Consider the following 15,613-nt stretch of genomic DNA (forward strand, 5'->3'; position numbering starts at 1 on the left):
CTGTCCCAGTTATTCTGTATAATTAAAGCTATACATGTTAAATCTTCACCATGCTGTTCCTTTGTTTAGTTCTCCCCAGCTGTTTTCTCTCTCCCTAATAATCTCATGCCTGTATTTAAGACCTTTTTTTCACTGTCAGGGTCCTGCATGTGTCCCTGTATGGGTTTTCCCACTACAAATATTGCTTGCTGCCAAATGATGGGTAGATGACAGTTTGTTGAATGTGTGGCATATTCCCCTTACTACCTTACTCCCTTACAGTAGTTTCATCTGCTGGATTTAAAAAAAAATCCCTCTTAGGCAAACTTGATAAAGAGTGTGCAGAAAAACTGAAGTGGATTCTGACATCTGGACACCAAATGAGTGATAAATAATCCTGTTTACAAAACTGGTTGATGATAAAGTGATAACTGAATAAAGGTTTATATATTCCACTTAATTTAATTACAACTAAAATAATATGAATGACCAATACAGTATGTTGTAAACGCAGAATCTCTGAAAATCTTCTTCGTGGGGAAGTGAAAGCTCATTGTAATGCCAAATATACCATCAAAACCATTCAAAATGAAATGTTGGAATGCCTGGCTGAAATAGTTCAAGAGAAAATAATAAGGTAAGCAAACAACAACAAGTGTCACTGGTCATCAGATAATATTACAGGTCGTCATACATGAGGGCTTTCTTGACTTCATGAAAGCTGACAGGCCAGATGTGGCAGGGCTCACTGCTTTGATCATAAAATGCCTTGAAATACCTGGGATAAAATATATCACAACAACCTAGTCAGGGCTATGCTGGTGCTGCAGTCATGAGTGGCAAGCACTCAGGCGTGTGTACTAGGGTTCAGGAAGTGGACAAATATGCATTTTATGTGAATTGCAATGCTCATTGTTTGAACTATTGTGATAGTGTGAAGTCAGTCTCGGAGGCGGATTGCTTTTTCTCACTTCTTCAGAAACTACATTGTTTTTTGTCTGGCTTACCAGCCCAAATTGATCTTTGTTTTATTAGATTTTTGGTTACTTTCAAGAAAGTCCTATTTCAGTCCAATTTTTTGTCAGACATGCTAGAGTCTCCCTCACTGGACCTCGCAGCAACAGTCAGTTTTGTGGAATCCTTACTTGACACATTGAGGCCTTTGTTGAGGTTGTGTGGAAAGAGGTGGAGGAAATGACTGTAAATCTTGCCTCTTCCAAGTGTTGGATTCAACGAAAGGTGAACTTCAAAGATGTTTCTCTAAGCCCAACTGTAAAATCATGAAGGGAATTCAAGCACTTAATCCTCAAAGGAAGAAAAGGCTCTTTTTTCCTTTGTTAAGTTTTCTGATTCAAATGTTGATGACTTGATAAAAAGAGTTTTAGGGAGGAAAGAAAAAAAATGAAATGCATAGGCTTACTACACTTGTAGAATTTGTTGTATTCCTAGAACCATTCAAGGAAGTGTTGTATGAATTATTTAGTCTTGGAAAAATAGCCATTGTTATACCAGTGAGTAGACCTGTGTTTCTCATGACCCCTAGAAATCATTGTTTTCAGATTTGGGTTCTTGTTTAATATTACTGTATGTTGATTGTGTCTGGTTGTAATGATGCATTAATATATTAAACATTTAATATTATTATTGTTATGATTATGATGATGATGATGATTATTACTATTATTATTATTATTATTATTATTATTATTATTATTATTATTATTTCTGGCTATGGAGTGATTATTCTTGTGATTTCATACAGCTTTGTGATTTGATTGAATGTTGCTTTATGCCTTGGGGAGCAGGTCAGTAGGAGAAATTTGAAAAATTGTATTGCTTCACCTGGGTTGATCCAGTAGAATGATCTCTTATATACTTGGGCAGCTGTGGTTCCAGAGGTAGAGTGAATGGGAAGGTTGTTGGCTCAGTCCTCTGCTTGCGTACATGTCAAAGTTTCCTTTCGCAAGATACTGAATCCTAAAAATTGCCTCCAGTGTAATTTTCTATTTCATAGGAATAAGTGCTGGATAAGTAAACAATCTACCCTTCTATGTCCGTAGGTCGATGTAGCAGCTTACTAAATCCTAGGCCTAAATAAACATAGACAAGGACGAGCATAAATACTATTTCATCTTACCTGAGCGTTGTTGGCTCTGTTTTCTTTATAAAGCAATGTTAAAGTTTGTCTTTGAAACTTTACATATTTTTGTTTTGGTAGAGACAGTAAGAGCAATGACCTATGTGATCAACCAAGGCATGTCCATGTACTGGGGTACCTCACGATGGACCTCAATGGAGATCATGGTAAGTTTTAAACTTAGCTGTGAATCTATCCATAATCTGAATTATATGAATACTGTAGATTTATTGTTATAACTTGTTGTGGCTAGTGTTGGTCTGAATTAGGACTAAATAGAACAAGTTCTTAGTGTTCATTTCATAAATACATGAAATAAATCCTGAAATCTGTGCAGGTGGCAAAAGTATAGACACTGTTTACTGACATAGAAGAGCAGATACTTGTTAAAAATACTCAGTTAAAAGTAAAAGTACTTATTGAACCTGTTGACTGAAATAAAAGTGAACGTACAGGCTCAGAAAAGCATTCAAAGAAAGAAAGTAAAAAGCAGGACCTTGTGCTGTATTAATATAATAAAATAAATTAGTGCATGGTGATACAAAAGTGTTTATGACCTCCAAACCTAAGTAGGAAAATGAATACACTATGTGGTTAAAGTCGTCAACAAGTCGGGGTTTTTTGGCTCAACGTGTGGAAAAGGATCACAAATCAACAACAATTTGTATTGCGACAATTTCTATTGTCAGCTCCTGTTGATTTTTTTTTTAGTACACGCTCTGATTAACGTACCTTTGGTGTCTTTACACTGACAGTATAGTGTTTACACTATCTTTATACTGGACAGTATACAGTTGGTATAAAGGTGGAATTCAGTCAATCTAAGCATCATCAGTTAAAAATCTAATTATTAATTAATCTCTGTGTGGCTGGGTGTGGTTTGTGGCTCAGCTGCAGAGGATGCATAGAGCAGTGGGTTCAGGGTGTGTTGGAAGGCTAACTCACACACTTGACCTCAATCATACAATCATGTCCCCCCTTTTGAGGATGTTGCTGGGACCAGAAAGGAGATCTGTGCATTGTGTGAACCCAGATGAGGACATCTGGAAAGCTTTTTTAGGAAATGCAAATAAAACAAACTCTAAACATGAAATGCTCTGTGCGTGGGTCCCAACCCAAGCCGCCAGTCATATGGACCTGTGATCGACCCAGCCAGCATATAGTGGGTGAGCTGGCGGCCATGCATCAGGAGCAGGCGGTGGTGTTTTACCACCAGTTGTAACAGTGACAGGGCCAGTCTGAATGCTGGATAAAGATGTTAGAGAGTCTGGTTGCTCGGGCTGGTTCCTTGCTGACACTGCCACCAGGAGGTCTTTCAGGCCGTGGCAGAGCCATGCCATTGGAGGAGGAGTGGGCACTGAGGTTGCTCCCGCTGAGGTCCAACAAAGCCCAGGCAGCGCCTCTCAGCTTGCCCTTGCCCTGGGCCTCATGCCAAAAGATTATCATCAGCATTTCCGGAAGGGCTGGATGGAGCCGGAGGACTGGCTTTTCTCCTATGCCAGGCAAAAAGCCGGCAGCAGTCGCAAGTCTTTCCCTCCTGCTGTTGCTCCACAGGTCCCAGGTAGTGGGACTGGTGTTCTGTGTCACTGGCCCTCCAACACCTTTCCTCTTAATGATACACTGTACATCTCTCTAAGGTGCTGAGGGGGTATACACCAGGCTATGGTGGACACAGATCCTGGTCCAGCAAACCCTCGTTTGGCCCAGGGCATTGTTGGAAGCAAAATAGGTGGAGGTTAAGGATGTACACAAATATCCCATATTTCTGCTGCAAATAAAATACAAGGGGAAAATGCATAGTGTAAAGGCTATAGTTAGCACATGCCTGATATATCCCTTATATCTTGGGACAGTTTTGCCAAGGTTTAATAATTGCATGTTTATGACCTTTAGCAGCATGTAGTCTCTGCGCTGCACCGACTGTTGAGGTGACTTTGGAACTTTATTTTTTACAATAATTATAGATGTTTTAAGGCTGTTAAACCCCTCACTACACACTTTATACACTTTTCTCAGACAGGCATGAACATTTACACACTTTTCTCTCTTGTTTAAACATTCTCGAAGTTCAAACCTGTGTAGAAAAATAAGTCCAGTATTATAGAATTAAACCAAAGGCACCTGCAGGTGCCTCTGACGTTGCAAAACATCTCATCAACAGTGTTGTGTTTGTTGGGGAGAAAACTTACAAACACACAGTACAGCACTTCAGAGTCACACTGCTAGCGATTGAAGAAGCATGCAAAATTGCACAAAACAATTGGCGAAACAGCGAGGCCGCGAAAGGTGAACCGTGTTATAGCGAGGGACCACTGTAAGTTAAATTTGAATTTGAATTGCTCAGATTGAATCTGAATTTCTCAACTCGAATAAAAGTATCTAAAACTGAATTTGAATTAGTCTAATTTGAAATCCAATGTACTGGTTTGAAAATGATCTTCATTAAATTGAAACTGAATTTTATATTTTGAAAACAAATTAATTTTATTTGAAATTGTATTCCAGTACATTCCGGTACATGTAGTCGGTTACTCCCCAGCACTGCATACATCTATAGTAATATTAAACGACCAGTGGGTTGCAGGGTATGGAGTGACACAACAGTGTCCAATGTAGTGATTTATGTGCAAGCATACCATCAACACCAATACAAATACAAGAAATCAGCCTTTGAATAGCTGTCCACTGTAGTGACCACTATGCATGAAAGCGTTAAAACACTCAAATTCCAATGAAAGAGGTGATTATCACTTTTATATGCTCAAGTGCATAGTGTAGAGCAGGGGTGGCCAACTGCGGCCCGCTGTCCATTTTTAATTGGCCCCCAAGTAATTTTATAAATAGAATAGAATATGGCCCGCACTTCAACTTTTGCTTGAGTGTATTGCACTTCTTAGTTTTAACACCAGGGGGAGCTACTGATGATCAAGGCAGTTGCTCCACCAAAAAGGACAATCACAGAAGAAATTTACCCCCAAGTTACTAAACATGGCAGAACCAAAGAAGCGAAAGGTAGAAAGTGAGTGCAGAAAATTTCAGACACGGTGGGAGAGTGAATATTTCTTCAAAGAATTCAAGGGGAAGTGTGTCTGTTTGATCTGCACTGAAACTGTGGCAGTTATGAAAGAGTATAATGTACGACGTCATAATGAAACCAAACATCAGACCTATGCATCCTAGACTGGTGCTGAGCGAGAGCAGAAATTAAAGCAAAGGGTAGCTATCCTGCAGGGGTCAGCAACAGTATTTTTTTCGTGCTCAAAAGGTCCAGGAAAAGGCTACAATAGCCAGCTATGAGGTCGCCCAAGTCATCGCAAGACATGGCAAGCCTTTTTCAGATGGAGACCTCATAAAACACGGCCTTGTTAAAGTCACCAAAATAATGTGCCCGGAAAAAGTGCAGGACTTCAACAACGTCAGCATGTCCAGAAATACAGTTGTGCCACGCACTGAAGACTTGTCAGCCAACATTGAACCGCACAGCTGCTAATTTTTTTGCGGGCAGTGGACGACAGCACGACCACTTTAGGTGAGTAAAAAATATATTCCACAGTACCAGTGTGTTAATGTGCAGGTACACATGCTTCAAATATCAATAATGCGCATCAATTCTGTCACTACCCTGCTTTTGCGCACCACTTTCTTATATGTGGTTTTCTTGTTAACACAGAGTACACACCGCTGTGCACAGTCCACGCACACGCAAAGTCAGCTGATCTCATCTGATGCAGATTTCCTTCCTTGATCAAGTGACATTTGTCCGGATTTTTGGCACGAGTGGCGTACGATCAGCAAAGCAGCTGGATGGCCCGATTTACATACCCAGCGCAGCTGATACTCACCAGAATAATTTACTAAAATTATATGCACTCCTGTTATTAAGTCCAGCTAATGTCGATAACGGTTTCAAACGAACGTTAATAGGTGTGTTGCTAAGCCCAGTAACTTAAATAACAAACTTGAAATGTACCCGTCCTATTTTCCCCTTTACTGTTTTTCCTCTGTGCTGTAAATCTTCTGTCTAAGAAGAAATCTGAGGCTGCTGTTCTGAGAATGAGCTACCAAAGATTTTTCTGAATAAATCAATAAAGATCCATTTATGGAAAGCTGTGATGAAGGCATTTTTGTCTTTAATTATATTCAACAATATAACATATTTGACCACTTTTAAGTGATTTTTCTAACTTTAATACACTAAAGTTAAGGTTATATACCTCATTTCTAATAAGTGGCCCAGCCCCTCCTATATTTTTATGTATGTGGCCCTCAGTGAAAAAAGTTTGGACACCCCTGGTGTAGAGGATCTCATAAGGCCTTGAGGCAATCAGATGTAAAGCACAATATTTATGAGTGTTTTAAGTTGTAAATCTGTCACATTTGACTCCTTCCGGGGGGTTGGGGGGCCCTTAGACCTCGGGCCTCTGGGCCTGGGTCTCGGTCCACTTTGGCACGGCTCGCTGCCGGCAGAGCCCGCAGGCATGTCACTGCAGCCCCCTGTGGCTTCTGCACTGTGACTGCTGGCTGACCCCACATCGGAGGGTCTCCTCAGCTCTTTCCCTGAGGGTGGCACGGTTGCCCCTCTGATGGTCCTTCTTGGGCTTTTACTCTCTGGGGACCTCTGGATGTCTGGGGCGTGGATCTCCTCCATGCCTGCTTCATGCCCCGGGGGATATGGCTATGGCTTCCCACAGCCCTCTAGCAGATCGTTACATGGAGAAACCTTTTGAATACAAGCGCGGTCATCAACACAGGTGTGGACAAAGGTGTACACACGGGTCCTCACAGACACAAACTATATCTTTCTTGCCTGCTACCTCAAAGCACATTGTGTGCTTGTGTGGTCTTGCATGCTGCACAATAACATTCAATATTTAGTATTTACTGTTACTTACAATTATCTATGTTCTTGCAGTGGTGTTGTGTTTATTGTGCTGGTCTGTTTTTGCTTTTTTTTGCTTTTTTCATTTTTTCTTTTCTCTCAACAGGTGATCAGGTGATTTTTTAAACTTTTTTAAAAATGTCTTCTCTCACTGTCTCTTCCCCTCTGTATTTCTTTCCCTTTCTTTCTTTCTTTCTTCCTTTCTTTCTTTCTTTCTTTCTGCATTGCATGCTGGGAGTTTGGTGGTGGATCATGGCGTGAGTAGGATAGAGAGACTGAGAGCCGTTGTTTGTTTGTTTTTTGTTTTTCTCTTTGGGTCACGTTTTTATTATTATATAGTGGGACTGTTTTCTCTGTTAATTATTGTTTTGCCTCTGTGGATTTGGGTTAGAAGTGACGGTTTCTTGGGGGCCTTCGTGTCAACTCCGCAGTCTTTGAGACATGGAGTGAGAGTGGTGCCACAGCCCAGCACGTCGGTGGAGCAGGTGCTGTTGGCAGTTGGTGTGGGGCATGGTAACATTGCGTACGCCTCCCGTATGAATAAAGGAGTTGTTGTTTTTGTTAAGCAACCTGATTTAGTCTTTTCACTTATTGGTTCCAACACCATCATTAAGTTTGCAGATGACACCACGGTGATTGGCCTCATCAGTGACAACGATGAGACCGCCTACAGGGAGGAGGTGGATCGTCTGGCTGAGTGGTGCGACACAAACATCCTGCTGCTTAACACCGAGAAGACTAAGGAGCTCATCGTGGACTACAGGAGGAATGCTGACCCACATCCACCCATCCACATTAAGGGGACGGCTGTGGAGCGTGTGAGCAGCTTCAAGTTCCTGGGAGTCCACATCTCCGAGGATCTCATCTGGATGACCAACTGTTCCAAGCTGGTCAAGAAGGCTCACCAGCGCCTCTTCTTCTTGAGGACTCTGAGGAAGAACCACCTGTCCTCAGACATCCTGGTGAACTTCTATCGCTGCACCATCGAGAGCATCCTTACCAACTGTATAACAGTCTGGTACGGGAACTGCTCTGCCTCGGACCGGAAGGCGTTGCAGAGGGTTGTGAAAACTGCCCAACGCATCGCCGGAGCACCACTTCCTGCCATAAAGGACATCTACAGGAAGCGGTGTCTGAAAAGGGCTGGGAAAATCATCAAAGACCCCAGTCACCCATCACATGGACCCACAGCTGTCAGATTCCTGAACTCTGACTCCTGACATCTGACCCACATTAAACTCATGGACTGAACATACACACACCCACAACCACCTACACACACACACAATGGACAACTGTACCCTCATACACACAATAATAACATGGACTGAACCACCACTCACAACCACTAGCACTTTATATAGCCTCTGTAGAAATTATCCACATATCTAACTTATCTTAACTGCACTACTGTATAGTTCTGTGTAAATAATCATTCTGTACATACGATAATTTTTAATCCTACAACTGTTCATAACTTGCATAGTTCACATTTCTGTATAACTGTATATCTCATATTTCTGTATAGTTTTTTATTTCATATTCTGTATAGTTTTTCATATTTATATCCTGTTCATAGCCTGTACATAGCTTGTACTCACTACAGCCTGTACATAATTATAGTTATAGAATATTCATAACATACTTCATACCGTGTACATTATAACATACCCATTTCTGTAATATACTTACATATCTATATTATTGCTAATATATATTGTAATATATCTATATCATGGCTAAAGCACTTCTGGATGGATGCAAACTGCATTTCGTTGCCCTGTACCTGTGACATGTGCAATGACAATAAAGTTGAATTCTATTCTATTCTATTATTGAAAGTGGGATTTCAATAAACGATGAGTTTTTTCAGGTTTCCCCCTTGGCGGTGCCGTCCACATGGATTACACTGTCCGGAGTTCTGCCTTTTATATCTAATGAAGCCCTGGCACAGGAGCTTAAATGCTTCGGAAAATGGCCAGTGGATTCAAGACTGTGAGTTGGGGGTGTAAGGACTCTAAGCTTGCGCATGTTCAGTCTCTGCGTAGACAGGTGTTTATGTATCTGGACTCCCCAACTCAGTCACTGGATGTCTCTTTGTGTGTTAAACATGAGGAAGGATATTATATGGTGTATGCAAGTTTGGGTGTGATGAAATGCTTTGAGTGTGGAGATGTGGGGCACAAAAAGATCGCTTGCCCACACAGGCAGCAGGAGGCTGAAGCGGCTACAACAGCAGCCGCCGTGGTGGCTGCTGGACGTGGAGGCGGAAACAGGCAGGTAGTGCTGCCTAGCACCGCTGTCCCTGCGCCGGTAGAATCGAGAGCTTCTGTTAACGTTTCAGGTGAGATGGAAAATGACGTGAATGGTAGTGTTTTGGCGGTAGGTGCAAGTGAGTCTGTTGATGAACCTGTTGTGCAGAAAGTGGAGTCTAGGGCCGGGGTTGGATGTGCGACAGCCGTCAGTGGTGACGCTCACGGCGTGTCAGCTGGCACTTGCAGCTCTGAGTTGGAGGGTTTGCCTCAGCCTAGTTGCAGTTTGGCTGCAAAGGCTGGACTGGTTTCAGTGGCTTTAATGGGGTCCCAAGTGAGTCAGGAAAACTTACAAAATGATTGCGAGACTGTGGAAGAAGCTGAACAGGTTGGTAACGGACTATTTTCCTGACGTTGACAAGTTCATTCAGTCTGTGAAGACGATGCAGAAAGTTGTTGGTGTGGATCTCCTGGATGAGAAGAAGCGATATCGTTTAAGGAAACATGTTACTAATTTAAGACGGGGGAACAGAGCGGCTAAAACTAATTTGAGGAAAAAATAAGATCTCTCTATTAATCGCAGGATGGTCAGACATCACTTGGTGTTTCTTATATACTTTTTCTTCTTCACTGGTTTTCTTCCTTCTCTCAATATGGCAAATCTAAGGGTGGCCTCTTTGAATATGAATGGGGGGAGGGATGCACGGAAGAGAGCTTTGATTACTGAAATTATTACACAGAAGAAGCTAGATGTAATCTTTTTACAAGAAACCCATAGTGATAATGTTATTGAAATAGAATGGGGGTTAGGCTGGACGGGGCAATGCATATTGAGTCATGGAACTAATTGCTGTGCAGGGGTTGGGATCTTATTTTCGCACACTCTAGACATTCAAATTTTGGCAAGTAGTGAATGTATTAATGGCAGGATTTTACACGTAAAGGCAAAAATTCAAGGTGTTGTCATTCATTTTATTAATGTGTATGCATCAAATTATGGTCCAGAACGGACACGTCAATTTAAAATGTTGGAAGGCAAGTTAAGTGTTATAGATTCTAGTGAATGTATTATTTTGGGTGGAGACTGGAATTGCTGTGTTGATTGTACGCTGGACAGAACTGGCGAGGAAACGCATTTCGAGTCTTCTAACTTCCTGTCTCATGTTTTGACCAAGATGGACCTGTTTGATGTGTGGAGAAGAAATAATCCAATGAGTAGACAGTATACCTGGGTCAGAATAGCGGAGAGTAGATGCCATGCAGCTAGGTTGGACAGGTTTTATTTGTCTGGGTCTTATAGCACTTGTGTTGTGAATTGCCACATTGTTCCTGTTGGGTTTACAGATCACCACATGATTTTAATGGAACTGGTTCTTACTTTTACAGGGACACAGAAATCTTTTTGGCATTTTAACACTAAACTGTTACATGACTTTACTTTTTGTGAAAATTTTAAATTGTTTTGGGCTTTCTGGAGATCAGAGAAATATGAGTTTCCATCTCTGATTGGGTGGTGGGAGGTGGGGAAAGCCCAAATTAGGAATTTCTGCCAGCAATATACTTCTAAATCTACTGACAACATTAGGAGGGTGATTCAGCAACTGGAACAGGAAATAACGGACTTGGAGAGTGTTTCTGTTAGTCAGCATAATCAGCAGGATTTGTTGTATCATAAAAGGATGGAGTTACGTACTCTTCTTCAGGAGAGGGTTAAAGGGGCTCTGATTCGTGCTCGGTTTACAAAGCTTAGAGATATGGATGCACCAACGACATTCTTTTTTAATTTGGAGAAGTCAGTCGCACGGAGGAGACAGATGGTCTGCCTTCGTCTGCAAAACGACCGAGTTACAACGGAACCAGCTGAGATGAGAAGACTTGCAAGGGAGTTTTATGCTAATCTCTTTTCTAAAGCTACCTGTGATGAAGCAGTGGTAGCAGAACTCCTTCAAGGGCTTCCTCACCTCACTTCAGAGGATCAGGAAACTTTAAACGCAAAGTTGACGTTGGAGGAGCTTACAACGGCGGTTACACAGATGGCATCAGGGAGATCTCCAGGAATAGATGGTTTACCTGCAGATTTTTTAAAACATTTCTGGAATGTATTGGGGAATGATCTTCTGGATGTGTTCAATGATTCCTTTGTTAGGGGTATACTTCCAGCGTCTTGTCAGCAGGGCGTACTCTCTCTGCTGCCTAAAAAGGGGGACCTTGCCTTGTTAAAAAACTGGAGACCAGTGACTCTTTTATGTACGGACTATAAAATTCTTTCAAAGGTGTTATCCAACATGCTGAAACGTTTTATTGACCTTCTGATTCCGGTGGATCAGTCATACTGTGTTCCAGACAGATCTATGTTAGACAACTTATTTCTTATGAGAGATGTTTTTGCTGTCTGTGAGTTATATGACCTAATGTGGGGGTTATCTCTATTGATCAGGAGAAGGCGTTTGATCGTGTAGATCATACTTTTCTTTTTTCGACCTTGCAAGCATTCAGTGTGGGAAATGTTTTTCTTTCTTGGGTGAAATTACTTTATGCCAATGCTAGTTGTGTAGTGAAGGTGGCAGGTGGGTTGAGTAACCCTGTATCAGTTCATAGAGGTATTAGGCAGGGTTGTCCCATTTCAGGTCAGCTATATAGTTTAGCAATTGAACCTCTTTTATTTAGATTGAGAGGAAAATTAAAAGGTTTTATCCTACCGGGTATGGGTCACAGTTCTTCAGTAGTTGTTTCTGCTTATGCTGATGATGTTAATGTCTTTATTAGTGATCAACATGATGTGAATGAACTGAGTGGGAGCTTAACTATGTATGAAAAGGCTTCTTCGGCCAAGGTTAACTGGGAAAAAAGCGAGGCCTTATTGGTGGGTAAATGGTGCGTGGAGCACAGTCCAACCCTGCCAGGGAATTTGTGCTGGGGAAGGAATGGTATTAAGACACTGGGACTTTTTCTAGGTAATGAACAATTTCAGAGGAAGAACTGGGAGGGCGTACGGGAAAAAGTTGAGTCCAAGTTGTCTAAATGAACATGGCTGCTACCCCAGCTGTCATATAGGGGTAGGGCTCTGATTGCCAATAATCTGGTTGCCTCGTCCCTGTGGCACAAGCTTGTGGTGTTGGTTCCACCTGCTGGGCTGGTTAAAGACATTCAGCGTCTCATTGTGGATTTTTTTCTGGTCCGGGCAGCATTGGCTTAAGGCATCTGTACTCTTTATTCCCGTGTCAGAGGGAGGTCAAGGACTTGTGGATATCATGGCCAAGACCACTGCCTTCAGGTTACAAACCGCTCAGAAGCTGCTTTATGGACGTAGTTACTGTTGGCTGCCCTTGGCTCTGCTGCTTCTCCGGAAAGCTGGATATCCTGGACTGGATAAGCATCTGTTTTTGCTTAAAACAGCAGAGCTTGAGATGACGGGTTTAACGCCTTTTTATTGTTCAGTGTTGGATGCTTGGAAACTGCTGAAGATTTTCCGTGACCCTGACCCTAGACCTGGCCTGTGGCTTTTTGAGGAACCATTGTTTCACAATGACTTTTTTGTACGGGATTGTTTGCTGTCATCACTTACAATAAGGACCAAGTTCATTCAAGCTGGGATTGTGAAACTGGGTCACCTTGCAAGACTATCGATAGAAAGGCTGTGCGACCTTACTAACATCAAGTCCGCCAGGATCTTACAGAGGATCCTTGATGAGGTCTGGGAGTCCTTACCTGTGTCACTGAAAGTATTTGCTGGACGCTGCAATCTGGCTGACCAGTGGCGTAATGGATATGAGTACGTGTTTCCAGTACTTTCAGCTGCGCCAGCTTTTGATGGCTGGCATGAGGAGGATGGACTGCTTTTCTCTTTGAGAACACCGGTGTTGGGTGTTTTCAGTTCATGTGGGAAGAAGCACCTGTATCAAAGTTGTGTTAAGGTGCTGAACTTGTGCTCACTAGCAGGGGTCAGGGAGTCGAGGTGGACTCAGGTTTTTGGTTCAGACCTTGCCCCAAACGGCAGATGAAGGGTCCTGTATAAGCTGCCCGTTGAGAAATGGGTGGGTGACCTCCAGTGGAGGATTATACATGGATTGATAGATACAAACAGACACAGAGCTCACTTTGACCCGACTACTAGGGGTGGATGTCTGTTTTGTGAACAACATGAGTCGCTGGAACACTTGTTTTTGTCCTGTGCAAGGTTAAAAAGCCTGTTTAGATTATTGCAGGAATGGGTGGGAGCCCTGGGTGAGCATTTTTCTATGACTGTTTTTGTTTTTAGTCTTAAGTACAGAGCTTCTAAAAAGAAGGCTCATGTCTTAATCAGTTTCCTTCTTGGTATGGCTAAGTTAGCAATTTGGAAAACAAGGAAGAATAAAATGCTTGGACAGGGTTGGACTGATGCAGCACTTAGTTAGTGCTGCATCAGGGGTTAGTTGCATCGAGGTTGAAAGTGGAGCATGCTTTTTATAGTGTAACTTGTAATCTACAGATGTTTACAGATTTGTGGTGTATTCAAAATGTTTTATGTTCATTGAGGGAGGATGGTGCACTTGTTTTGCATTTTTAGAGTACTATTATTATTTAGTGTATTTGTTTTGCTACCTACACGTGGACTTAAGTGTGTGTGGGTTTGGGTGTTTTTATTGTGATGTTTCCTTTGACTTTGTGAGCGTTTGTTTGTATTATTGAATTGTGGTATGAATAAATGCGCTTGTTAAAGGTCTTTCTTTCTTTCTTTCTTTCTTTCTTTCTTTCTTTCTTTCTTTCCCCCAGTCATGTCTGTCCCATCTGTAATAACTTAAAATAAAATAAAATAAAATAAAATAAGACATGCAGCTTGTGGGGATAGGTTAATTGGATAATCGAAATTGTCACTAGGTGTGAATGTGAGTGTGAATGGTTGTCTGTCCCTGTATGTTGGCCCTGCGACAGACTGGCGACCTGTCCAGGGTGTACCCCGCCTCTCGCCCTATGACAGCTGGGATAGGCTCCAGCGCCCCCCGCAACCCTGAAAAAGGATAAGCGGAAGCGAATGGATGGAAAATAAAATAAAATAACAAAGGTCAATCAAATGGACCAATGGAACAGCCAACGGAAAGGCTGTGATGATCCACTTGGTCTTCAGACAGTAATTCTGATAGCTTAAGAATCAAACAGGACAGCAAAAAAAAACAAAAGAAAAAAAAAGATTTGACCTCAACATGACAAAAAGGGAAGAGAAACAAGGTCGTGCCTACATTACATGTTTCCACAATGGGAAACAATGTTTCCCCACTATGTAACCCCATAGTTCTTGTAGTGAAGAAAAATGGAACTATATGGTTGACTATGGCAAGGTGAATGAAGTGTCACAATGTGATGTTTATCCCATGCCCTGGATCAAAGAACTCCTGGACCAGTTAGGCACTGCTTGTTTTTCCACGATGCAGAGTCTAGCTCAGGAGGTAGAGCAGGTTAGCTGCTGATTGGAAGGTTGGTTTTTCGATCCCTGGCATGTAGTATAGAGCGCTTTGAGTACTTCAGGAGAGTAGAAAAGTGCTATATAAGAATCAGTCCATTTACCAATTCGTCACACTTCCATTTGGCTTGATTAGCATCCCAGCCACCTTCCAATGCCTCATGGACCAGGTGCTGTATCCACACACTGTATTTGCTGGCACCTACTTGGATGACATCATCGTCATCATCGTCATCATCCACAGTGACACCTTGGCAGAGCATGTGCAGTGGGTTGCTGTGGCCCTGGAGTCCCTGAGGCAGATGGGGCTCACGGCCAAACCAACGAAGTTGGACAGAGGGAGGTTTAGTGTCTAAGGTGCTACTGGGGGGCCATAGTGTGAAGCTGGAAAAGGACGGTTGGAAAGCTGCTGCAGGAACAAACTGCAAATTTAAAAAAACCTACACGTGTAACACTGTGTGCATGGGTCCTTTATTCTCAACCTCTCCTGTACTTGATGCAGCCTAACTATGATGATAAACACTACAGCCACTTAACTGATGGACTGCACCAAAAATGTTGTTCCACATTTTTTCAGTTTATAATGCTATAAATTATATATCAATTATGTTTTGCTGTTTTTATCTCTTCATATGCAAAAAGAAATTTAAAAAAGGCACCGTGATAGATACACCGATAACATTGTGTGTTACTTTTTCCTCCATTTAGGCTCAAACTGGTTTTATGTTTGATGGTCCACGGTGAAGTGAAATTTAAAAAAAAATTAAATGCTTAAAACCTAAAGTAAAACTGCTGTTTTGAAGATGTAAGGAATAGAAAATAAAGATATGTGTAAAAATGTACAACAATTTTTTAAAAAGTTGCCAGACAATTACTCAACTACAAATAATGGAAAATTGTACTTAAATAGAATAGCTAAGAATTTGCTT

General features: G+C 41.8%; 1 protein-coding gene across 1 annotated transcript in view; it reads left to right on the plus strand.

Moving 5' to 3' along the window:
- The window catches only part of LOC100695531 (voltage-gated potassium channel subunit beta-2), a 166,576-nt gene that overhangs the window by 106,490 nt on the left and 44,473 nt on the right, over positions 1–15,613 (plus strand). Inside the window, exon 10 of the mRNA XM_019355599.2 lies at positions 2,198–2,283. Within this exon, the coding sequence (XP_019211144.1) occupies positions 2,198–2,283 (86 nt within the window). The remainder of the gene's footprint in view (positions 1–2,197; positions 2,284–15,613) is intronic.

This window comes from Oreochromis niloticus, linkage group LG20 (assembly GCF_001858045.2).
Source record: "Oreochromis niloticus isolate F11D_XX linkage group LG20, O_niloticus_UMD_NMBU, whole genome shotgun sequence".
NCBI classification, from domain to species: Eukaryota; Metazoa; Chordata; class Actinopteri; order Cichliformes; family Cichlidae; genus Oreochromis; species Oreochromis niloticus.